At 37.2% G+C, this 27,220-nt stretch overlaps 1 protein-coding gene across 3 annotated transcripts in view; it reads left to right on the forward strand.

Moving 5' to 3' along the window:
- Positions 1-3,737: 3,737 nt before the first annotated feature.
- LOC306851530 (angiomotin-like protein 1) overlaps positions 3,738-27,220 on the forward strand; it is a 50,186-nt gene continuing 26,703 nt past the window's right edge. The window contains exons 1-7 of one of the 3 annotated variants that reach the window (XM_079387825.1): positions 3,738-3,961; positions 19,581-20,811; positions 21,206-21,527; positions 21,842-21,986; positions 22,168-22,248; positions 23,065-23,210; positions 26,179-26,328. In XM_079387825.1, coding sequence (XP_079243951.1) covers positions 19,646-20,811; positions 21,206-21,527; positions 21,842-21,986; positions 22,168-22,248; positions 23,065-23,210; positions 26,179-26,328 — 2,010 coding nt within the window. In that variant the 5' untranslated portion in view covers positions 3,738-3,961; positions 19,581-19,645. Of the gene's footprint in view, positions 3,962-15,678; positions 15,841-19,580; positions 20,812-21,205; positions 21,528-21,841; positions 21,987-22,167; positions 22,249-23,064; positions 23,211-26,178; positions 26,329-27,220 lie in introns of those variants that run through there. The other 2 variants (XM_079387824.1, XM_079387826.1) reach the window with 2 other exon arrangements.

The following is a 27,220-nucleotide window of genomic DNA, read 5'->3' on the forward strand; positions in this document are numbered from 1 at the left end:
TGTTCCGATCCGGTTGACCTAATTAATGCAGCCTAACAGTCCTTCAAGGGATTTGAATTATAGAAATGCGATAGTGTATTATGTGTAAACCAGATTAAAGAGATGGGTCTTTAATCTAGATTTAAATCATGTGGTCCTCTTTGTTTGTTATAAGTAGCCATGTCCTTGCCTTTAGTCTATGTCTGTTCATGCCATGCCAAGTCTGTTCAAGTCAAGTCTGTTCATGTCTAGTCTGTTTAAATCAAGTCTTCGTTTGGATTTTGGATTTCGCGTCTGTAAATAAACTGCACTTGGGTTCTCACTACGCTTGCCTTCAGTGGACTCTTTACAGCTTCCCGAACAGTGTTAGGTAGATTGTTCCAGAGTTTGGGCGTTAAATAGGAAAACGATCACCCACCCGCAGTTGATTTTGATATAAAATGATTTTGAAATCGCAGTGGATGTGAAGGCCTGTTTTTGAAATCGCAGTGGATGTGAAGGTCTATAGCAGGGGTGGGCAAACTCGGCCGTTCCAGGCCACTTTCCTTCAGAGTTTAGCTCCAACCCTAATCGAACACCCCTGAACCAGCTAATCATTGTCTTCAACACTACTAGAAGGCTACAGGCAGGTGAGCTCACTCAAATACTGAGGTGCCAAACCATTCAGGGCCTTATAGGCAATTAGCAAGATCTTAAAATGTATACAATGTTTAATAGGGAGCCAGTGCAGTGTTGACAGAACCGGGCTAATATGGTCATACTTCCTGGTTCTAGTAAGAACTCTAGCTGCTGCATTTTGAACCAGCTGGAGTTTGTTCATTAAATGTGCAGAGCAACCACACAATTACAATAATCTAGACTCGAGGTCATGAAAGAATGAATAAATATTTCTGCAAAACATAGAGAGAGATAGAGGAGAGAGCAGGTTTAAGCCTTTCACTGCTGTTAGGGGTTATGACAGGACCTACAGAGTCAGGGGCGGCACCAGATAATTTTGAAAGCAGGTGCTGAGGGGATGCTAGATCAATGACAGGGGGAGCTGGGCAATTAATAGTAAATATGACCAAAACAGGTTATTGTTATTATTATTATTTCTTTATATGAATCATGAAATTGCTATATAGGCGCATTTCAAATGTTTATGAGGAATGTGGGAATATTGTTGCGATTAGCCTAACGTATGAGATAGCACGCAATCATTATTATAATTTTATTTTTCCTGCATACTCCCGTCATTTTTGGATGTGCTTTCTGTCGTCTCATTCAGTCTCCGTGAATGGAGCGCGTCACAACAATGAAGCTCACAGACATAAGAAATAAATCTGCAGAAAGCTTGAAAATCAATTAAAATAAAAAACAAATCTTCTCTGATTATGTAGTCGGTATAGGTGCATTTCTCTATTAAAGGCACATTCACTGTGGAGATGGCGAGTCTGAGAAAACACTAGGTAATTAATAAATAACTAAAATGTCTTCTTTTTCCCCGATGCATTCATAATCATTACTTTAGCCGGTGCTTTGCGGCAAGCTTTATGCGTGCGTTTGAGCGCAGAATAATACGCCTAAATGCCTATATTAAAGGATGGTTTAGTAGGTTATTATACTAATCAATTTAATATAAACGTGTGACTAGTTGACTAGAAAAATCTTTAGTCGGGGGCAGGCCTTGGCACAAGGAGCCAATCCATATTTAAAATAAAATGCTGACATTACGTGCGACTGCAAATCACGTTGTATTGCATTGCAGTATTTATGCATGTGTAATGAGTCAAATGTTTTTCTTTTTTGATTTTTCTTGGGGGTGCTGGAACACCTGCTAGCCCCTCCCTAGCACCGGCCATGCTATGATACTACAGGTTACAACCACCGTGTGTTCAGGACCAAGTCAATTCATAACATTAATAGGGAGTTCGGCTGTGGTCAGCAGCCTGGAGAGGGGTTGGGCTCCATCAGGTTTAGTTCCTTCCAAGAGACATAAATCAAATATGTTTCGCTTCATATGGAAAGTGTAAATATTTATTGTTGACCAAAAAAACAAAAAAAACAAATTAAAGTTACATTTATTAAATTATTTGCCAACCATAACTCAATATATTGACCCATATATTGAAAAAAAAATAAAAAATCTTTCATTGGGTGTACTCTTTACAGCACTTTATTATTGTAGACAGTGTGCAAGGACAATTTTATTAATCTGGCAATCCAGGACAGGAAGTTTCTGATTGCTGAATAGCACTGTCCTTGAAAAGTTCAGTTTCTGAAAAGTTTTTACTTCAGGATATTCTGACCCTGTTTAAAAGGAAAAAAAGTCTGATTAAAAAAATAAACAAATAAGCATTAGTTACTTTTACTGTGTATTTAAGAAGCTTAATTTATATTATACACATTTGACATGCTACAATGCAACAAATTCTGAAGACTGTATTGTCTTCTTTATGCAATTATGCAAATGTATGCAATTTGGCAAATAAGTAAAGTAAAAATGTCCACATGACCAAATAATGTGGAATGTGCACACATAAACCCAAGGAGCAATGTATAATTATGGTCAAGGGTGGGAGCCCATTGAATTCTGGGACAGCTAAAAATGGCCACTGAGAGAAAAGGAGTGATACACATTTAGTTTGGGATCTGTTTGTGTCATCTAAAGTGTTGCCATTTGACAGCCCTTTTAGGATAAAATGAATGTGTTGTTATATGTTGTTAAATGTGTTATATTTTATGTTGTTATTACATTTTTCTGGCATTAGTTATTGAACAAAAATCTCTTTTACTGAGAATATATCAAGTCTAAAGTAGTTTTTTCCTTTTTTTGTAATTTGCTGTTACAAGTGAAGTTATTCAAGTGCTATGCTATGCAAATATTAAGGGGTTTCAGGTGGTTGCTTACTTGCCCAAGTGAAAAGTGTCAAATTTATATGATATTCTGATTGCTAAATAATACCATATTTTATCACCCACAAGGCAAAAATAACAGTGTGATCATTTAGAAAAGCAATAATACATTTAAAAGAAAAATAACACATCCTTCTCTACGAGCAGCACAGTTTATGATATTCAGATATAAACCATGAATTCATGCATAAATTAATACGTGAATTATGCATTACTTCATGCATTAATGTCTCATGAATTATCAGGAACTAACACGAGTTCAAAGTCTTTGATTCATGACTTCATGGATGAACAACACCTTAATTAAAACATTAACTAAGATGAGTACATCTCATGATTTATTATGCATGATCATGATGTTTTCTTTGTTCACAAAAAAACAAAAACAAGGTCTTTACTATCCATTGTGTTTAAAGCTATGCTTATGGTACATGATTTAAAAAAAGCATTATTTTGTGCATGTAAGACTACTTGACTACTATGTATGTGTGTTTATCTGCTTATTAAAATCTGTTTAAATGCAGAAATTGTTCAGGTTAGGTTACAGTATTTATAAAGAAACGTATATAGGGTACATTTCTAAAGCTATTTATATGTATGTGTAGGCCTATATATGTCCCTGTTTTGATAGCTAATTTCTGTATTCTTTATTATACGTAAAGTTTGCATGGTTTATCTCTGACTTTTTTTGTCTCTGTTCCTTTGTCTGTCTGTATTTGTGCCTGTGATTTTATGTCCCTCAACCCATGTCTCTTTCTCACACTCCCTTTTTCCCATTCCAAGGCCTTTGGAGTTTGCTGAACCAGCATGTCTAGGCAGAGGATGTGTGTGTAGACTTGGACTGACATGTCAAGACAAGACACATGCACTGAGGCAACATATTTTGCGTTGTTTTGGCGTCACAAATGCTCACACAAATCATATAATTCTGAGTAGTTCCAGCTCTCTGTTCTTGATTGAAAAACACTTCATATTTGAGGACAACTATCGAACACCCAAAGTAGTCTGCTGTATTTTGCCTGTATTTGCTAATATTGTCTGCAGCAGCTGCAACAACATTAGAAGTAACACAGGAACAACTGAAGAGGTAGGAAATCTTTTATGTGAGGTTTTAAAAAAACTTGCAGGAAAAATTCAGGCAATAAAGTTAAAGAGGCAAGCAAGAGAGGAGAGGAAAAGATTAAAGAATGTTTTTGAATGAATTCAAATTCTGCCTTTGTTTCTGGGACAAAAAGATGGAGATAGAGATACTTAACATACGTCTATTATATACATTGTAGGAAGCAGACTTTGATTTGAGAGTGACTTACCTTAGTAATATTTGATATTGCTTCTTAGAATGGTCATGATCCGATTTTTTAAAAACACCTTTACATTTGTGGATGTAACATAAGTTGTTCCATGTTCCCACTCTGCTAGATTTAAATAACCAATAAAAAACCTAATTCAGCTGCTTGAGGGTGTATAATCTTAATACTCTTGCACACAAATTGCACAATGCTCAGTTTTTAGTCATTTTGACTGTTTGGATCTCTGCTTAAAACACTTAATAACTGATTTTGTTCTGTTTCATTTCTTGGCCATATCACATCATGATGACTTAGAACAAAAATATTTCTTGTTTTATTTTTTTATGTGTAAGAATGGTATACTCATTTAATGGTCCAGTACACTTATCCCCTGTTACCTAAGGCCTAGATTTAGATGCAAATTTAAAGAATAAGTTACAGGTTTAGTCTTAGAGTGTTATGTTTTGATCCAATTTATAAAGCCAGAATGAATACACCATAGTGACATTTTTTTCATGAAATGCAACACTGGTAAATGCAAACATTCATTTTGAGAATAACAGAGGTGAAAATTTTTGCTTATTTATTAGATTTTTCAGTCTAATAAAATTCCACAAAGTTCCACAAAGGTGCCATTATCTTCCCATGATAGGCTGATAAGTAACTCAATCCAGAATAGGAAAAAAACTTTTTAATCTGTTAAAATAGATTTACAATTTCTAGAGAATTGCATGACGGTGGCTAATCTGAGCAGCTGGCTGGAGGTGAAATTGTACTGCAATGCAATTTTGGCTAAATTTTGATGGGCTTAATTTTTTTTTTTTCCTTTTTTTTCTTTTCTCTGAGAGATTGGCATAGTAATGGACCAAAGACATGCTGCTGTGAACATGTGAGAGCTGCTGTTGCTGCACATATAGCATTATTTACCCCCCAACAAAGCATGAGACATGAGAAACAAACTGCTGCATAAACACAATTGCATTTATGTAATTCACTCCTGTATCATTTACATTTAGTTATTTAGTAGATGCTTTTATCCAAAGCGACTTACAAATGAGGACAATGGAAGCAATCAAAATGAACAAAAGAGCAATGATATGCAAGTGCTATAACAAGTCTCAGTTAGCTTAATGCAGTACACGTAACACAAGGTTTTTTTTATATTATACAATAAATAAAAAGAAAACAGATATAATAGAAAAAGACAAGAGCAAGCTAGTGTTAGAGGCCTTTTCACCAGAAGACTATAATTCCTTTTAATTATAGTTTGAATGTGATTCAACCTCTGGTTAATTCTGAAAAGAGTATGATGTTTTTTTTTTTAACTAAATACAGGACACAAACACCCATACCTATTACTAATTGTTTATAAATAAGGCATATGGTCAATTTTCGGTTGGTTTTTGGAAGCTGATTTAGATTAATGGTGATACAGTTGTTTAATAAAGATTGCTGTTAAAAATGCAATTGTCTACATTTGTGTGTGTTTGAGGGAAAGCAGGGTATAGATCCTGACAAAAACTGGATTACTAAAGATGTTGCTCAAGGACTTATAGTTTGAGTTTGTCACTCTCTAGATATGCAGTCTAAACCACAACATGCAATTTTGCATATGATATAACACAATATGTACCTGGCAAAGGATAAAACAGCAATACAAATGTTCAAACCTGTTCATAGGTTGACAATAATCATTGGATTTGCGAAAGTGTGCCATGATAGTGACATTAGTGTGGCTGACAAACTATTAATAGTTTGGCATCCTAAAGAGAGTGAATTGTGTCTCTGTGGTACCTTCAAAACATTATTCTGTTTGTGTGGTCTGACATGTCAATATCTGTCTTGGTATGCCAATAGAGTTGATTGATTGACCCAAATGAGTTTGGGTCAGGGCTACCTATTTATCTAAACAAAAGCATTTATTTCTGCAAACAAAAAGCTGAGAAAATCATGTTTTTGTCAAAGGCTATGTCTGGATCGAATTCAGAACAATGATCAAAACATAGATGGAGTAGATTGCTTCCAACAACACCCCCAACGCTTGCACAGTCCCATTCCTACGGTGGCCGAGAGAGCTCAACGCGCTGCAACTTCAGAAAACACATGCAAATAGGAAAAAACACCAGCAAATCAAGAAAACATCTACATCATTTTGACAGCACATGCGCTGCAAATCCTCACAACACATGCAAATTAATAAATGAGCTGCAAATCCTCACAACACATGCAAATTAAGAAACTAGCTGCAAATCCTCACAACACATGCAAATTAAGAAACGATCTGCAAATCCTCACAACACATGCAAATTAAGAAACGCGCTGCAAATGCTGTTATTAAAAGAGATATCAATGCAACGCCACCCCAGCAGAGGGAGCCCTCGCCCGAGCCCACTCCCTCTGCTGCTTCTGTGATCACTTCCTGTTTGGCAGCCATTTAAGCATGGCCAGGCCAAACAGACCTTGTGAAGTATTGCCAGTTTCACTGTCTTACCGAGCGTTTCCATTGTCTCGTTTTGTTTGCTACGTGAATGATTTTTCTCTTGTTTCTCTGGATTTTTGCCTTTTGGATTACCCTCTTGTTTGTTTGCCGGTTGGACTGAATACTGTGATTTTGACTTCTCTGCCTGTGACCACGACTCTGATTTTTGCCTCACGATTTGGATTGTTGAATGATTCTTCATTAAACTTCTGCAAATGGATTCTAACACAGCCTCAGCCTCACCCTCATTACAGAATACTTTGCCACCTATGAATCCAGCGAAAGTTTCCCAGCTTCAAGCGGCTTTTGCTTATCAAAGTGAAGTGCTCAAGGGTTACCAAGAACAGCTCAACAAGCTTCAGTCTGCAAACGAGAATCTGACCCATTACATTCGATCGCTTCCTTCTCCCACACCACAGACGGTAAGACTGGCTATTCCAGAGAAATGTGATGGTTCAGCTGAGCAATACAGCTAAGCTTTATTCGTCAAGTGGAGATTTTTTTTGATAACCAGGAAGAACAGTTTTTCTGAAACACAAGAATTGTGCTTTCCTAATGTCACTGCTTTCTGGTAAAGTGATCGATTGGGCTGATCAGATCGTTTGTTTTGTACCTCCTATGAGTATTTTGTTCAACAGTTACATGATGTGTTTGAATATCCCGCTGGGGGCAAGGATATTTTTAGACAATTGCTTCATATGTCTCAAGGTAACTGCACTGCTGCAGATCAAGTTTACGCCATCGAGTTTAGAACAAAGAACAAACTCCATACCAAATCATTGACTTTTCCTGTTCGGCTATCTACTGAAAATACTTTCATTGATTTAACAGTGCTGATCGATTCTGGACCTGCCCTGAATCTCATCCATAAGGACATCATTAGCAAATTCAACATTCCCACTCAGCCCTGTGTTCCATCCATCAAGATCACTGCTGTTAACAACACCCTCATAGGAGATGGCATCAACCACCAAACCCAACCACATCAACTACATGTTGAACTATTCCATCAAAGAGGCCATCTCATTCTACGTTATTGACTCCCCCAGACATGAAATTATCCTTGGCTACCCCTGGTTGTCTGTTCACGACCCAGTTTTGTCCTGGCATCATGGTGAACTAACCCATTGGTCTAGATTCTGCCAAACCCATTGCATGCACTCAGCCATAATCAAGCCCTGTTTGACGACAAGCATCGAAAGCTCAAACACTACTCAAACCACTAAGATTCCGTCCTGTTATGCTGACTTCAGTGACGTTTTTAGTAAAATTAAGGCCACACAGTTACCACCTCATCTACCATGGGACTGCACTATTGATTTGTTACTCAATGCCATGCCTCCTAAAAGTAAAGTCTACCCTCTGTCATGCAACGAGACTCAAGCCATGGAAGAGTATATAGAAGAAGCCACGAACTCTGGATTTATCCGTTCCTCCATTTCACCAGCTGCCACAGGATTTTTCTTTGTGGAAAAGAAAGATGGAGGCTTATGGCCGTGCATAGACCACAGAGGTTTAAATAACGTGACTGTCAAGTTCCGCTACCCCCTTCCATTGGTTCCTTCAGCACTGGAACAACTACGTGAGGCCAGGATCTATACTATGCTCGACCTCAGAAGTGCATACAACCTGATCAGAATTCGTGAGGGTGATGAATGGAAGACTGCCTTTCTCACCACTAGGGGGCACTATGAGTACCTGGTCATGCCATATGAACTTGTTAATGCCCCAGCAGTCTTCCAGTCTTTAATCAATGAAATCTTCCGAGATCTACTGAACCAGTGTATAGTGGCATACATTGATGACATCCTAATTTACACCAAGTCTGAACCTGAACATATCCAACATGTCAAGATTGTACTCTCCCGCCTGCTGGATAACCAGCTATATATCAAGGCAGAGGAATGCGAGGTTCATGTCAAGCAAATGTCCTTCCTTGGGTACAACATCAGTCATCAAGGTGTCGAGATGGATGACTCCAAGGTCAGAGCAGTCACAGACTGGCCTCAACCCACTACAGTAAAAGAAGTTCAGAGATTTCTCGGCTTTGCAAACTTCTACAGACGCTTCATTCATAACTACAGTCTGATTGCATCCCCCTAACGTCACTGTTAAAAGGCAAACCATCAAAACTCAAATGGACTGAAGAAGCTACCCAAGCCTTCACCAAACTAAAGAACAGTTTTACCACAGCCCCGATTCTCAAGCATCCTGATCCTAACCTTCCCTTCGTGTTAGAAGTAGATGCGTCTGATTGCGGGATTGGAGCCGTTCTTTCACTGCGTCATGGACAACCAGGTAAACTCTACCCTTTCGCATTCTTCTCAAGAAAATTGAGAAATCTTGTTTTGTTTGCTACGTGTATGATTTTTCGCCTGTTTCTCTGGATTTTTGCCTTTTGGATTACCCTCTTCTCTTGTCTGTTTGCTGGTTGGACTGAATACTGTGATTTTGACATCTCTGCCTGTGACGCGACTCTGATTTTTGCCTCACGATTTGGATTGTTGAATGGTTCATCATTAAATTTATGCAAATGGATTCTAACACAGCCTCAGCCTCACCCTCATTACACTCAACAACATCACACACTGTGCTTAGATATTTCTCCTTAGCTAAAGGTCTCTGGTGGTTTCACATTTGTCTCCTCAAAAGTTTAGAAGAGTTCTCAACAGCATCACACACTGTGCTCAGATATTTCTCCTAGTCTAAAAACTCTGGTGGTCTCACATTTGTCTCCTTTGAAGTTTTAGAGAAGATTTCAACCACATCACACACTGTGCTCAAATGTTTCTCCTTAGCTACAGACAATGAATCTCTCACATTTGTCTCTTTTAAAGCTTTAGAATAGATATCTCTGGATATCTCACATTTGTCTCCTCAAAAATTTAGATTAGAGATCAACAACATCACACTGTGCTTAGATATTTATCTTTAGCTAAATAATCTGGGGGTCTCATATTTGTTTCCTGTGAAGCTTTAGAAGAGATCTCATCAACTTTACAAAGTGTGCACCAAGTCAAGTACTTGAAAGGCACTAAATAAAGGGGGTAAAAATCATAAATTAAGAGTTAAAGGGGCAGTACTTTATTTTACAGTATGTGTACTTCCCTGGTACCTACAGGCAAGTGAGTGTTAAGACAAGGTACTTACCTGAATGTATGCACATGGTAACAAATAAGAAACACTGCTGTACTTAACAGTCGCACATGCATGGTAATTAGTTTGTACATACAGACAAGTCTGGATAAGAACGGTCACTTACAGGTAGTGCCTGTATGTGGTAACTAATTGGATACTTTACTGTACTTACTAACGTATATACATGGAAAATATGTAGCACTTACAGACAAGTGGGTACAAACAGGCAAGTCCTTACAGTATCTGCATATAGTAACTAATAAGACACATTACTGTACATACTAATGATATGTACATGGTAAATGTGTGGCACCTGTGAAAAAAATGTGGTATTATGTGGTAACAAACAAGACACATACTGTACTTGGTATATACGGTATGCTTGGTAAGTCCTAACCTTACCTAATAAAAAGAGGACTGTTTTTCAATTGCTTGTGTAGGACTGTTAATGCTAAATTGCTCTCCGCAACAGTGCTTACAAAGTTTGAAGAACTGGTAATTCCTGTGTAATGGTTATGTAAAATGGTGCACTTTATTTTACAGTCCTATTTCCATATACTTACTATGTAAGTACTGGTGTATGTACCTATTAGTGTCAGTCCTCTGTCGTGTGTGTCATGTGTTCCCGCCTCATGTTTCCTTATTTGGTTTGTTTCCTGTCCTTGTTTAATGTGATTATTAGTTAATTCTGTTCCAGCTGTGTTGGTGTAATTAGCCTGTGTATTTAAGTTCCTGCCTGTTCAGTTTCATCTCGTCTGGTCTACTCATTACTCCCCGGTGTTCCCGTCTGTGTCGGATACTGTGACTCGGACCCTCGCAGCTCTAACAACTCAATGTGCTTTAATTTTCATTTTTATTGGTAAAATCCTCTCCGAGACCTTTTTTGTGTCAGATCTCTACTATTTTTATTCAATCAGTTGCATATTTTAATTGCATTTTTTATTTTATTTAAACCTCAATTAAGTTTAAAGTTAATCCATAATCAAGATTTAAATCTGAGTTTAAAGTTATGGTGCAAATATTACTTAAATCCAGGATCAAAATGATGGGTTGAAATGTAAACCTGCTTATTTTTAAAGGTTTAAAGTTTGGTGCAAATTAATTATTAGATCAACCTTGATTTAAGCTAGATTTAAAATTAATTATTGCAAACAAATAGCTATAATTTGAAGGAAAAAAAACGGCAATTGGCCTAATGATCATTTAAAATATAATTTGAAGAAATGTTCTTTAACAAAATTATTTGTGAATTGTAGTCTATATATATAACTATAAAATATACCATTTTTTTTCTCCCTCTTCTCCAGGCACTCATTTCACTTTTATTTCTTTCGGGATAAATAATTGAATTCACGTGTTGTAAATCAGTCTGTGTATCACATAGCCCCTAAATTTAGCGATCAACTATGCATATTATGAACTTAACATTTAACATAGGCCTACAACATTTTGTCTTTGTTACTCTTATAAGAATGGTAGCCCAGCATTTTTGAATGACTGTCTTCATGAGTTTCTCTGCATCCATATGGCAGATTTCCTCTCACATGTAAAGTATGGTAGCAGTTATTTCTTCTAGTACTTTCAAAGCCGTTCTTTCTGCGTTTCTGCTCACATGTTTTTAAATCTTCATTGAGGTTCCAAATAATGGCTCATTGGCTTAGATATAACACCTAGAAGAATTTATTTTTCTTATGCACACATGCAAATATTGCAGCTGTTATTTCTATGAAATTATGTTGTCTTTGCTATTCTGTTACTAATAAAATAGTTTTTTTTCACTGCTTGTCCTATTTTGGCACAATCCCTAAATTGAACTTGAGTAGTTGTAAGGGCACCCATCTCACATGAAATTAAACTATGTAAAACATATTCTATCCGACTTCCTGATATAAATTACTATAAATTTGATATGGTAATTAATACTCACACTAATTTGGGCAAAGAGCATTAATGACTTGTTTAAGACTTGCAACTCGACTTGGACTTGCCTATTTTGACTCGGGACTAGACTTGGGACTTGTCTGTCTTGACTCGGGTCTTGACTCGAGACTTACTTGTGACTTGCAAAACAATGACTTGGTCCCACTTCTGGGTTATGGACAGGTTTGGTGGTATGGGTAGGTTTAAGGGTGGGTTAAGGTGTAAGGGTTGGGTCAACAGTGTAATTATAAATGTAATTACAGAAATTAATTACAGATGTATTACATAGGTATTTTTAAATATATACGTACAATGTAAAAACATGCATGTACACAATATGTGCATTGTATCAAATGATTAATTCAAATATAAGTACATAGTAGTTAAGGCCACCTAATATAAAGTGGGACCTTGAGATCTTGTTTGAAACAGTGGAGGAGACAAATATGAGACCACCAGTGTCTTTAGATTAGGAGAACAATCTGAGCACATTGTGTAAAGTTGCTGTGATATCCTCTAAACCTTTAAAGGTGAGAGTGTTAGAGTTTTTGTTTCAGGAGACAAGTTTGAGAAGCAGGAGACCCAAGCAAAAGTTTCCACTCAGTCTTAAAGGGATAGTTCACCCAAAAATTTAAATTCTGTCATCAATTACTCACCCTCATGTTGTTCCAAACTCATAAGACCTCCTTTCATCTTCGAAACACAAAGTAAGATATTTTTGATGGAATCTGAGCGCTTTCAGACCCTCCATAGACAACAAGGGTCCTTACAAGATCAAGGTCCAGAAATGTAGCAAGGAGATCGGTAAAATAATCTATGTGACATCAGGGGTTCAACTGTAATTTTACAAAGCTACAAGAATACTTTTTGAGTGCAAATGGGAAAAAAAACGACTTTATTCAAATTCGTCTCCTCCGCGTCACCCTAGCACCATTTTGGAGAATATCCACTGAACGCAAACAGCGTATGCTCTTTTGTGTCAGCTGCGCCACACAGATACGTTGTTTTCGCTCAAATCAAAGTGTATGTACAACGTAGAAAACGTATATGTGTTACTCCGACATTGACGTGAAAGCGCAACTGCACCTCAGACAGCATGGGTTCAAATTCCATCTAAAGGTACTTTCCTGTTACAGTTCACATTCGATACAGCTCGACTCGACTTCAAATTTATTATTCCACAAGCAATGTGATTCATTGTTTTACTATCATTTGCTCAGCAGCCACTGGCTCTCATCTTTTTATCTCTCATACTACTAAACAAACATGCTTACAGCAGCTGGATAAGGGTAAACTATCTAAAAGGTAAACATATACTATCTAACCACTTTCCTACAATGCTGCAGTTTTACATTTATGTTCTTTTAATTTATCTAAGGTCACGCTGTGATGTATTGGCTTCACGTGATAAGACTTTGCAGGTTATAGATTTATATCAAGATTAAGTCATTTTACCTAGCCGGAGAAATCAGGTTAACTCTACTGATGCATCAGTAAAACTTGTTTTTTATTTTCAGGTTTGTTGAATTTAGCGATAATCAGTAACCTTAAATAATTTAATTAAATAATTTAATTTCAACAAAACCAGTTATTGTAGTTATTGTACCACATGCTGTACATTTTCTAAGCTGAACTAACTAAAACATTTTTTCAGTGTGTTCGGATGCTCAGTGTTCTGTAATGCCAGCCAGAGGGCAGCAGTTCAAAGAGAACGTGGGCTGGGTGTGTGGGGTCCAAAGTGTCAGTCCTCTGTCATGTGTGTCATGTGTTCTCGCCTCTTGTGTCCATAATTGGTTTGTTTCCTGTCCTTGTTTAATGTGATTCTTAGTTTATTCTGTTCAGCTGTGTTTTAGTCATTAACCTGTGTATTTAAGTTCCTGCCTGTTCAGTTTTGTGTCATCTGGTCTACTTGTTACTCCCCGGTGTTCCGCTCTGTGTCAGCCTTGCCTTGCCTTGCCTTGTCTTGTCTTGCCCTGCCTTGTTTGGAATCATTAAAGACTGTTACTTTGAGTTTACCTCCTCGTCTGCGTGTTCCTGTATCCTCCTCGTGTGTGCACCGTGACACAAAGTGAGTTTCTTAGCATTTTTCTCACTCTGTCTGATTTAGTCTTCTGATTAAGTCTTCTGCTTTCTTCCTCTTATGTAGCCTAATTTATTTTTGTCTACATCAGTAACTTTTAATCAACATCTCTGGAATTCTGTCTTGGCCTTACAAGTTATATATACACAGACGTGGTCAGAATTGTTGGTACCCTTGGTAAATATATGATCAAAGAAGGCTCTGAAAATAAACCTGCATTATTAATCCTTTTGATCTTTTTTTTTTTTTTTTATCACAAAAATCTAGCATTTCAATGAAATAAAACAATTGAAAATTGGGGGAAAATCTCATTATGAAATAAATGTTTTTCTCAAATACACGTTGGACACAATTATTGTTACCCCTAGAAATTCTTATGAGTAAAATATCTCTGAAGTATATTCCCATTCATGTTTACAATTTTGAGCACTCCAGGGGGATTATGAACATGAAATTATCCAGCCACGGCTTCCTGTTTCACAGAAACATAAATAGGAGGAAAAACAAATTGCAATATATTTCTGATGTGCAGCAAAAGATAACCGAGCTCCACAAATTAGTGAAGTGGCTTTAAGAAAAGACCTAGAGCAGTGAAAATTCCCATTTCCACCATCAGGGCAATAATTAAGAATTTCCAATCAACAGAAAATGTATGAAACTGACTGGAAGAGGACGTGTGTCTATATCGTCCTAATGCACGGTGAGAAGGAGAGTTTGAGTGGCTAAAGACTCTCCAAGGACAGCTGGAGAATTGCAGAAAATAGTTAAGTCTTTGGGTCAGAAAACCTTACAAAAAATTGTCAAACAGCACCTACATCACCACATGTTGTTCGGGAGGGTTTCAAGAAAAATTCTCCTAGCTTATCCAAAAACAAACTCCAGCATATTCAGTTGTCAGACAAGACTGGAACTTCAAATGGGACTGGCTTCTATGGTCAGATGAAACTAAAAAATTGGCTTTTTAGCAGCAAACACTCAAGATGGGTTTGGTGCACACAGGGATAAAAAAGTACATGTGTACAATGAAATATGCTGCTGTATTTTTGATTTTGTGGGCCTGTATTTCTGCTGGAGGTCCTGGACATCTTGTTTAGCTACATGGCATCATGGATTCTATCAAATACCAACAGATAAAAAATCAGTAAGTGACTGACTCTGTTAGAAATCTTATAATGGGCCAACCGTACAATAATCCAAACAAAAACCTAAAAAAAACAACACAAAAATCTGTCTCTGAGCACAAAACCAAGCTTCTGCTATGGCCATTCCAGTCCGCTGACCTGAGCCCTATAGAAAATGAGTGGGTTGAACTAAAATAGCAGAAGCACCATCATGGAGCTGGAAATCTAAAAGGTCTGGAGTGATTCTGGATGAAGAAATGGTCTCTGATCTCTTGTCATGTGTTCTCTAACCTCATCAGGCATTATAGGAGAAAATTTAGAGCTGTTGAACTGTCAAATGGAGGTTTCAAAAAGTATTGAACAAAAGGGTACCGTTAATTGTGGCCAATGTGTATTAGAGAAAAACATTTATTTCATAATGATATTTCCCCCCATTTTAAATTCTTATTCTCCAATGAAAGGTTAGATTTTTGTGAATTTTTTAAATAAAAGTTTAAAAGAATTAACAATGCAGATTAATTTTCACAGCATCCTTTGATCATATTTACCAAGGGTACCAACAATTCTGACCAGGTCTGTATATACTTTATATATATTTTTATTTATTTATTTTTATTTTATTTTATTTTTTATAATTTTATTTTTTTTTCTTCTCTTCTCTCTGAGGCGAGTTTCCGAGATCCTGAAAGTCCTGAAAAGGAAAAATATTCATGTCCAAGCGCGTATCCCCAAACTGGTGCTAGGACCCAGGAGCGCATGTTGCCTAGCGGTCCGGGCGCACACATTCCTGTCATACCACAGTGAATGGACATGATTGTTGCAAGTCAGTCAAATGTGTTAAACAGCAGCCATCCAACAGCTAGAGAGAATCCCGGGAAATTCACTTACAAAAACTCTTCCCTTTGACAGATTGAGTAATCCGTGTCAGGAACTCGCTGGGTAAATATGACATACATAACTTTGTCGTGTTTTTCGAAGTTTCCTCAGTGCATTCAAATGTAGCGGATGATGTGATCAATGTAACGTGATGCGTGACTCATGTTTACCAGCGCTCAACTGGAATTTAGAAATCTGCATGTGCCAAGCAGGGATTATTTACTGATAAATTTATTTTTCTAATGCAATGGATTACTTAGTAAAATACAAGTTTGAAGCTTTTCATGTCTGACTGCATAAACTGTATGCATTAACTGAATATATACATGCTTCTAAATGTTTTGTAATGTTTCATGCTTCCTGTCTGCGATATGGGATTTTAATAGCTGGCTACATGGTGCTTAAATTCATCTGGTGGTTCTATTTTTGGTTTCTCGGGTACGTTTCCCTGTTAACTCCTCCCGTCATTTCGCATGTGGTACATTGTTGATAATTATTAATATAACTAGGGCCCGTTCTTCGTACGTCGCTTATTACATCTGAGATGATTTGAAAGATTCCAGATCTTCTGCTAATTTGGTTTTTCAAACGAATTTGCGTATTTCATTAAACTATCAGGATTATAAATTGTCTACATCAGTGCTTCCCAAACCTGTCCTGGAGGCCCCTCTGCCCTGCATCTTTTGTTTGTCTCCCTTATCTAACACACCTGATTCCACTCATCAACTCGTTAGTAGACTGCAAGAACTAAATTGGGTGTGTCTGATTAGGGAGACATACAAAATGTGCAGGCCAGGGGGTCCTCCAGGACAGGTTTGGGAAGCACTGGTCTAGATTACTGTGCGTTCTCGTGCTCCCCGAAAAGGGCAGATGTATGGATACTCGAAACCACGATCAGCAATGCAGCGATTGGCTGGAAAAAGACACATTTCTGGACCTTTATAAGGAAACGGCCAAGCGAACAAAACTAGGCTACATAAATGTTATAATAGATAAATGACATGTGCACTGTTTTTAATTTATTTGTATTTATTTTTACATGATTCACAATATTCATGAATTCTAGTATTTGTACAGGCTTTAATATTTTTATTTCAATGTTGTAATTAGCAATTCATTTAATTTTATCTTTGAAGCAGATTTGTTGTGACAGCATTAATTAAAGTTTCTTAAGGGTCAAGTCATGTTATCGGTATCTCCTGCGCTCCATCAAGCCACTCCCATAATAGCTGTCATCACTCAAATTAATGCACTGCTCAGATTAACTGTACAGCATGTGTGTAAGACTCCCAATACAATTATAAAGTAATTATTTCATCACTAATAAATCTTTCAATGAGTAAAACTGGCTATGTCTATAGTATTATAGACTACACAACATTATTGTATTATTTTCTAATTATACATGTCCCTGGACCAGTAGGGTACTCTTGTAATAAAGTAGTGGTGGCTGGGACAGATTTTAAGTATCAACGTTACATTCTAGAATCTGGTTGTGTTTAAGGAAGCCAACAAAAGTCCAAGGCTCGTTTACATCAAGAATGATAACTATAAAAGTAACTAACCATAACGGCTGGTTATTATCTGCCGCTTTAAATGCTAAAGGGATAGTTCACAAATTTTCTGCAAATTTACTCAGACATTCAAGGTGAATCATGACAAATTCATTCAATAATAATAATAATAAGTAAAAACAAATAACAATAAAACTTTATAACACTTCCCAAACAGTTCCAACTATTTACAAATATAACTGGATTATTTTCAAATACAAAAGATAAAAAAAAATTACCTTTTAATAATTTGTTTTTATATAATCATCATCTCTAAAATCAAGATTAATCTGTTTTAAAAGTGCATTTTTAATGTACAGCAGCATGTTTGCATCTGAGTGAGAAAAAAACTGGAGGGTTCTAGAGCATCGCTCCTGTCCTCTGGATTTCAGCCTTCAATAATTTGGCATTGGTCTTGTTCCTCAGTATTTTGGGGAACTGAACAGAAACAAGCATATTTGAATGTTCCACACACCACTTGCCAGCTGTCTGTGAACTAATTAAAAACAAAAAGGATAATATTGCATGTTCCAAAACATAAAACATCAAAGAAGCTACTCCTAGCAATACCTACTTCTTGTGGAGATGGAAATGTTGCTTTCTCCAACATAAGATGCAGTATGTCTATATTACCATCATCTGCCTAACAAAATGTATATTACATTTAAGTGTATGTTAATTTTATCATTGACTTAAACACACAGATTGTCTTTATAATATTAAATGTTAATTAATGTTATTAAGTATTAAATGTTTATAAAATCACAAACATATTTTACTAATAAAGACGCTACATTTCATTGTATTTTTTTAAATCCAGTTTAGTTGATAAGTCAACAACCTGTTCTATCACCTCCACTTCCACATTTTCAAAGTGAGAAAGTAATTTAAAACAGTCAGTGGAGAATGCAGGTATCAATGTCTTTGTTATTGGGTGACAAAGGCAGATCCTGTGTCAAATAAACACAAATTTATGTGAGTGCTTAAAGAACTATATAATTAAGCTCTAATAACTTTAAATAAAAGCTCTAACATGCATAACATTTTTATTATTATTAGTTTTATTTGTTTAAATAACCTGTTAATATTATTTTTCACCTCTGTCTGCCTTTTCTTAAAATATCTTGCAGCCTCTATGAGGGGTTTGCATAAAAAATGGCAAGCCATGTCAATTAGGTACTTTTTATTGACATGGGAAATTGTATGACAGTTAAAAAATGACAACATTTATTAGCTGAATACATGAATACATAACAATTGACATTGGACATGACTAAATACATAAAGAAATAATTAGATACACAAAATTAGATGCAATGAAGACAATGTAATGTTACATATCTTCACAATCTCCCATGATGCCTTCATGTCCTTATATTTTAAGTGGCAGCTTCTCTGTAGATAATCAGGGTTGTGGGTTTGCATTCTGTTAAATTAACTAAAAAGAGAAAAAGATGACTGGTCAGAAACCAGTTAGAATGTGAAATTTAAAATTTTAAAAATAAAATAATTTACCTAATAATTTAATTTTGCTGTCAGTCTATGTGGCTGGATGGTTGAGCTCTATCAAATCAGTAATGAGGGCTTTGCCAGTTGTAGATTTGAAAAACAAAAAGGTGGGAATTAAAATCTCTAAACGCCAACAGAAAGAACCATTTCAGCACAAAAGGGTTCTTCAGGATGATATGGTTCTTCATAGAACTGTTATATATGTGTAAAAAAGACCCTTCAAAGAACAATCTTTGGACAAGTCTACCAGTATAATAAACTGATGCACACAAAATGCTCCACATGGAGTGGGGTGGGCTGCAAAATTCAGATGGGTGTTTTAAATTTGTAATTGTTTGAAAATGTTTTTAAATTTGTGTTTGAAATCTGTATTAAAAAACATGCAGGATTATAGCCCAGTTGTCAGGGCCTAGTCATGTCTCTGTCTATAAGTATTATAATTTTATTTTTAATGTATTATCTTTTAAAAGTCAGAAGTAAATCTTGATCATATTCTTGATGTTTTTGTTGCTCTATTGCACGGGTGGCGAACTCCAGTTCTGGAGAGCTGCAGCCCTGCAGAGTTTAGCTCCAACCCTAATAAAACTGTAGCTTCCTAGTAACCCTTCAGACCTTGATTTGCTTGTTCAGGTGTGTTTGATTAGGGTTGAAGCAAAACTCTGCAGGGCTGTGGCTCTCCAGCACCGACGTTCGTCACCCCTGCTCTATTGGAATAATTATTTACCTCTTTTCTTTTTACAGATAACATCATCCAATTCCTCTGAACATATCTGTGCTACCTTTTGCCTACCCGTGCAGCAGCAGACATGCATGGTTCTGAGGAGAGTGCATCTGGAACCGTGCTTCACAGGCTTATGCAAGAACATCTCAGACACGGAACAAGTGGAATCAGAGGAGGGGTAGAAAACGACAGCTCTCAGATGCCAAGCAACCCCACATCTACAGAAAACCTACTCCTTCAAAAGGAGGGTCAAGTAGCCTATTCATATCAGCTTATGCCCCTGCAGTCTCAGTCTCGACAGGAACCTCAAGGTCAGGAGCATCAAGTGGACAGCAGCTCCATGGAAAAAAATGGTTGTGTGAGTGAGGGTGCAGGTAGAGCAGTTCAAGCAGCCCAGACTTCACCTGGGTTTGATACCCTGGAGCTTCCATCATACGAGGAGGCTAAAATCCAGTCTCAGCTTTACAGAGGGCAGCAAAGCCCAACAGACCCCCAGTCCCAAATCCCTGGCCACAACCACCAGAGTATTCAAAATCCAGATGACCTGTCAAACAATTTTCAACAAAATCAGGACCAGGACTTTCACAAAGAGGGCAATAAAAACATTGTCCAACAAAGTCAACCACAACACAACTCATTTCAGCAGATGCAACAGTTATCAACAATGTCTGACAGTCCTGCAAGCACACATTCCTGTCTGCCATCACTTTCTAACACACACTTGCGTTCTTCCCCTCCTTCTCTTTCATCTTCTTACACCTCTCTGTCAGCGGTTCCCATGAAGGACCTTTTGGAGGGTCAATCATGGGTCCAGCAAGGGGGCACTGGTGGTACATTTCTTTGTGATGAAAGTCTGGCAGAGTTGAAACAGGGTCATGTTCACTCTCTAAGTGAAAGGATCATGCAACTCAGTGTAGAGTGCAGTGGAGCTAACCAAAGTGTAGGACCATCCAATTCACCTTGCACAGGAGACACTACTCTTTGTGGGGCTTATAATACAGCAGATTCTCTCTCACTAACTAGTAAGACCTCCATGAGTACCCTACAACTTCCACCACCACTCTTAAACTCTCCACAATGGACTTTGGATCAAAGAGGTCCTCCCCCAGAATATCCCTTTAAGTTCAAGGTACAGACTATGCTTTCGCCTACATTACACCCCAACTCAGATTCTCTGGAACATGGCCACTTCAACACTGATACCTTGACAGCAGCCATGTTGGAGACAGTGCCACTTAGAAATATAGCAAGGTAACGGTAACAGAAACTTTAAGGTGAATTGTGTAAATTCTTCACTATTAGCAGCACCAATTGGAATTGCTAAAATAATGGTTTCCAAATTCCCCTAAACAGCTTATTACGGGTACAGGATTATTACGTATCATTAGCTGAGCCAAACACTGAAATATTGGACCGTTATTAAAAAACAATGTTTTTAAGGTGGCTCAGTGTTTATTCTGTAAGCCAACATACTGGTGACTTGTTTATAGTTGTCCCGGTTAAATTAACTCATGTCTATTGAACTTGCATATGATAAACTATTTTAAATTCGAAAAGTGTACACACTTCACCTATACGCATTTAATGAACAGGTGTTAACACATTCTCTTTCTCACATTTCACTTGCTGTCTTTCTGTATTTTAGACAATGTCCTATGTCTACATCACAGCTCCAAACACAGACCAGTCCCATGACTTCTGAGACTTGTATCCTGCCCTCACAGGCTTCTCAGCAACAATATCAGGCTATATCCCTATCTCAGTCCCTGGCATTTCCTCCAGCTCAGACTGGATCTGTGACCCAGGGGCTGTTTTCTTGTGTGGCCCCTTTTGGACAGCCTTTCCCAGGGGAAACATTTGCCATGGTAAGCCATGGCAAGCAGATGCTGGAGACCCTAAAAGAAGAGAACCAAAGCCTTAGACAAGAACTTCACAAGCAAACTGAGAAGGCCAACAAACTACAGCGGGTACTTGTCTGTGTGTCTGTCCACCTGTCTGTCTATAATATTAGAAGCAAAGAAGAAACAGAATTTGGGGTTCTGATAATCAAAACTGCTCATTATTACAGACTATTTACTCGAAAGTGCTCTTATAATACAAGCTAATATTGAATTATCCAAAGTAATATTGAAAATTACAGTGTAATTATTATTACATGTGACAGGAAGTAGTGAATAATGGGGGGGGGGGGTGAAATAATGTTGAGATACTGCCCAGTATGAATGTAATACAGCACGCTGACAGGAGGACATTTGCATGCTTGTTTATGCTGTATTTCCAGTTGGAGGCAGAGACTGTGCGCCTGTCAGAGGCATATGAGGGTTTAGTGAAGAGCTCATCCAAACGGGATGCCCTGGAAAAAACCATGAGGAATAAGCTAGAGGCGGAGATCAGGCGTCTTCATGATTTTAACAGAGACTTGAGAGGTGAGATTGTTTAAAATACCCATGCTTTGATTAGAACCTGTGGTTTATACAAATTTGACCAAATTTTATTGCTGATCTTTATGATCATGGGTAGTTATAGTATTGTATTTGTTTGTTTGTTGATTTAGCTTACTTTTGCTGTTCTTGGGTCCTGTGGCATTTTTTTAAATGTTTTTTTCAGAGCGTTTGGAAACAGCCAATCAACAGCTAGCCAGTCAGGAGCTGAAGGGACAAGATGACGGACACTTGTATCTTTCACAGAGTGGGATTTTACTTCTTATTGCATATCATCACACAAATACGTTCACTTTTTGCTGAGTATGTTCACTGTTAAAAATATGTGTCTAGCTACTCAACCCAAACCATTTCCTGCTTCCCTTCCTTCCTGTCATGTGCCTCTTCCTCTCTTGCACTCAAATCTCTGTCTCTCTCGGTCTCTCTGGGTTTAATTAAAATTCCATTTTTGAGCAAGTACATAAAAAAACAGTTTTCAAAACTGTTTCATGTTTTATATTTTACAAATTTCAGGTTAACATTATTCATCTTTACTGATGTCCTGCTCATGCCTAATAGGACTTTCTTTTTTCTGCCAGTCTTGATGTAGAATGACACACATGCTCACAGGCAAGCATAGTTGTACCATAAACCATCAGATTTCCACAGTAGAGCAATGCGAAGTACAACTCTGGCCTGTCACACAAAGCTAGTTGAAGACAGAATATAAAGTTGACATAACCAAACAATTCCAACCTAATTTGGATCAGGTTTGGTGGGATCACAATGCTTGCAAAAAACATTATCTGTCTACGTGGGTTTTGATTCAGAGTTTATGTCTAACTATGAAATGCGTGCACCTGAAAAGTGTGACATCTGCAGCAAATCAACTTCTCTTCTAAAGATTAAGAAATTGAAATACAAAAAAGTTTGCTCAACCTAAACTTAAACTTATCTAGCCACTGCAGCTTTGTGTAATTGGCAACTACATAAAAAAACGAGAAAAAAAAACACAAAACAAAGTTTTACAGTGCACATTTAAGTTCTCTAAAACACCTTTTTATTTCATTTGTTTTTTCCTCAGGGAGAGAAAGCCTGAAAGATCTGGAAAAATTAGAGATAGACGCAGCCAATCTCCGATCAGCCAATGAGGATCAGCGACGACACATTGAGATCTTAGAGCAGGCTTTAAATAATGCTCAGAGTAAAGTCCTTAAACTAGAGGAAGAGGTGAGTCTTAAGGATTACCCTAATGGATTGTTGATACTCTTTTAAGTAAATATTAATTTCACCATTGCTTTCATCACCATTACGCTTTTCACAAACTGATTGAAACTAGCGTTGTGATTAAAATGATTAAAAATGCATATCTAGCAAATATATGGTTTTGGTAACTTATGGATATGAATTGCAGTATGAGCTGTGTCATTTGCAGGTTTAAAGTCCCACTACAGTCAGTTAAAACAAACCATATATTATAAAATGTGACATTGAACAGTGTATAAATCATTCATTTAAAAAAAATGACACTGTCCAACAATGACACCAGTGGTTAAAGTTTAGAAGGAAATAGCATTTCTCTTGTCTACCATGAGCCCAGTAAGTTTTAATAAACCCCCTATATGTGTCATGGATTTGGTGGGGTGTAATTGAGAATGAATAGGAAAAATATAAAGTGAGAAGGTCTGTTACACTGTTCACATCATAAATCCTGCATCCCCTGATAGCAAGCAACCATTGAATCAATGTTAAAAATAGTTGATTTGTCAATGTTAATGGCACTGAATTAATATCACTTTTGCACCCGCAATTAATGTTGAAAAAATGTTGAAATTTCAACAAACCACCATGTGATAAGTGTTTTCTTTAGTTAGGCTCTTGACTCTTTGTACTTTAATGTTAGGTTTTCATTGACACGTGTAACATTGTGCTAAAATACATTTGCTGAGGCAAAGAAAACTAAGATTCATTGAGATCAGGTGATGGTGACTGTAATCATTGCGTTTACATGAACCCTCTTATAATGAGATTTTGACAATATTGCAATTAAACTTTACCTCATGTAAACACAATACTTCGATCTAAATAATGCGATTAAACTCATAATCGCAGCAAGCATAATCATATTAACATAGGTGGCGTATGCCGATTTTAATTTAAATATACAGGCATGTAAACACCTTAATTGCAGTATTGTCGCTCTGGCCAAAGTGTGGATGTGCTCGTGACATACATGACCCGCACCTGTAATAATATGGAGATTAGAAACGATGGAGGGGAAGAAAGCATCGCATTTCTGGGGTAAGCACAACTCGCTGCCACCAGTCTCTGTTCCTTACTCTCATCCAGAAACGGCGAGTAGAACACGACGGCGGCGTAGGCAAACAAATTGCCATCACATTTCTATGGTGCCGAAAAGGCATGGAATAAAACAACCATACAAAAGTGTTTTGCATTAGACAAAAATAAATTAAAACAGTGGCCAGTAACACACATGGTTTTCTGAGTCCATCATTTGTGCTGTGCAGTGGGGTATGTGAATAATGGCAGTAAAAAATAACCACAATTCTTAGCGAATAATAAGAATATAATTGCATGTAAAAGGGAGTGAAGAGGTTTGCTCTTGATATGTAAACATCATAATGTAATTAAGTCCTTACTCTGAAATTATCACATTATTCGTGCGCATGTGTGAGGTTATTTAAATAATCGCTCACAAGTGTTATGTTTTTTATGTGTGAATAATGTGTGATACTACATTGTGAGATTAAAGCAGTGGTACGGTTATCATTCTTCTATGAATGAACAGAAAATACTAAAAGAAAAAAAAACTCATTAAACTGCTGATTCAATGAGACATCAAGACTCAAAAAAAAAAAAAAAAAAAAAAAAAAAAGTCGTGACGTATTGTCAAGTATGGTGACCCATACTCGAAATTGGTGCTCTGCGTTTAACCCATCCAAGTGCACACACACACAGCAGTGAGTAGTGAACAAATGCACACACACACACCGTGAACACACACCCGGAGCAGTGGGCAGCCATGCTGCAGCGCCCGGGGAGTAATTGGGGGTTCGGTGCCTTGCTCAAGGGCACCTCAGTCGTGGTATTGAGGGTGGAGAGAGCGCTGGACATTCACTCCCCCCACCTACAATCCCTGCCGGCCGGAGACTCGAACCCGCAACCTTTCGATTACGAGTCCAACTCTCTAACCATTAGGCCACGACTTCCCCCAACGCATGAAGCTCAACAATGGTGACGATCAACAAAAGAAAATTTTATGATGAAATGCATGCTGGCTATCAACATAGTACAAAAATCATTAATGACTCCAAGCATGCATTGCAGTTGATTTGTTTATCTGAATTAGTTTGATTGTCACCATTGTAGAGGTTTGTATGATGTGTGGATGTCTAAATCTTTCTGTATATTTTGCCACAGCATCTTTGCATTTATGAAACAGAACATTTACATTAGTAATGAAAGATCAATTTCAAACATTTTTAGTATTATTTCTCAATTTTATTACAGCTTGACACCCATCACACAAAGTAATCTATACTCCAAATTAAAAACGTCTTTTTTTTTTTTTAATGCATAGGTGTTTATATTGAAACACTATTGTAAGCACTAAAAGAGAATTAACTTAATGAAATGCAAGAGTCAATAGCCCGATTTACGCACTGATCACAATAATGGTAGTTTGTTGAAATTTCAAAAACATTTCAACATTAATTGCGGGTGCAAAAGTGATATTAATTCAATGCCATTAACATTGACAAATCAACTATTTTTTTAACATTGATTCAATGGTTTTCACCTGCTCTCTTGCTATCTGGGTCTCATCTTTCATCTTTGTCTTATGAAAAGTGCTATCCAAATAAAATTACATCCTGGACTTGGTCTGATATGGTGTGCTATCCCTGGACAGAGTTTGTGTTTTATTATACTGAATGGGCCCATAGCAATAAATCAGTTAAACTTTTAATCTCCTATCTTTACGATCCAGGCACATACTGATTGTAAGGCCACACACATAAGGATTATTAAATAATTATTTGTTTAATTAATTAAATGGTTATTATTCATTTATGTTGATGATTTGGATTAAGAAGTGACATGATATACAGTAAAACACCCACTAAACGGTGTCAGTCATCTCAATTAAATCTCTCTTCTGTCTGTCTGTATGCTGTAGTTGAGTAAAAAGCAGAAGTATGTGGAGCGGGTGGAGCGGTTGCAGCAGGCACTAGCACAACTCCAGGTCGCATGTGAGAAACGTGAGCAACTGGAGCGACGTCTACGTACTCGCCTGGAGAGAGAACTGGAATCATTGCGAACGCAACAGGTCAGTGCTTGAAATCTCTTCATTAGAGTACACTTGTAAATTTTAGGGTTTATAAAACTGGAAACAATTGTTGTTTGTTTTCATTTCTTTTTGTTTTATAGTTCTTGCTACAATCTATTTTCTATTTTTAATCAGATTTATAGAAAATTGTGCCTTAAATTTCCAAAGCCCCCAGTGAGCAAATCAAAAGTGACTGTGGCCAGTGTAGAACTAAACTGAATCAAAAATAAACTGAGCTGAATAATTACACTTTTGATTTCTGTGGCGCTGTCTCTGATGTTGTTTCATAAATGATGAACTTGGCAACATCTACACTTTTATTAAACAGAACTGAATCAACATACAACTGACTTTTGTAGAGCTGGTGTACAGCTGAAATTAAAGTTTTTTCATTATGAATGAATTTTGCCACATTAATATGTTCCTGTTTATTACTGTGACGCTCATTTGGAACAATCTGTATTGCAGTTGTCAACACTAACCAAGGAAACAATATTACTGCTGTTCCATAAGCATCACCTACTGTTAAGCCCAGCTCATACTGTGCGATTTTGGCCTCGAGACAAATTTCGAAAATCCTAAAAGATTCCTATAATCCTAGGCTAAAATCTATAGTTTTTGATCACTGCTTTGACATGTTCATCGACAGCCGATTAATGTCCGGTGCGATCAAATTTGACTTCCGACGTAATTCTGGCAGTGTCAGAATATTTGGCGCACAGTCCTGCGGTGTGACTTCTCCTATGATGAACGTCAAACTGTCTCCGTTTTTCAAGACAAGCCATGATCAGAATTAATGCTAGAGACTTCTTCTAAACTCCATAAACTCCGACACTCCCGTCCTCCACTCACGGAATTCATGTATGTTGCCTTTGCTATGATACACACCAGC

This window comes from Barbus barbus (assembly GCF_936440315.1).
Source record: "Barbus barbus genome assembly, chromosome: 31".
Lineage (NCBI taxonomy): Eukaryota > Metazoa > Chordata > Actinopteri > Cypriniformes > Cyprinidae > Barbus > Barbus barbus.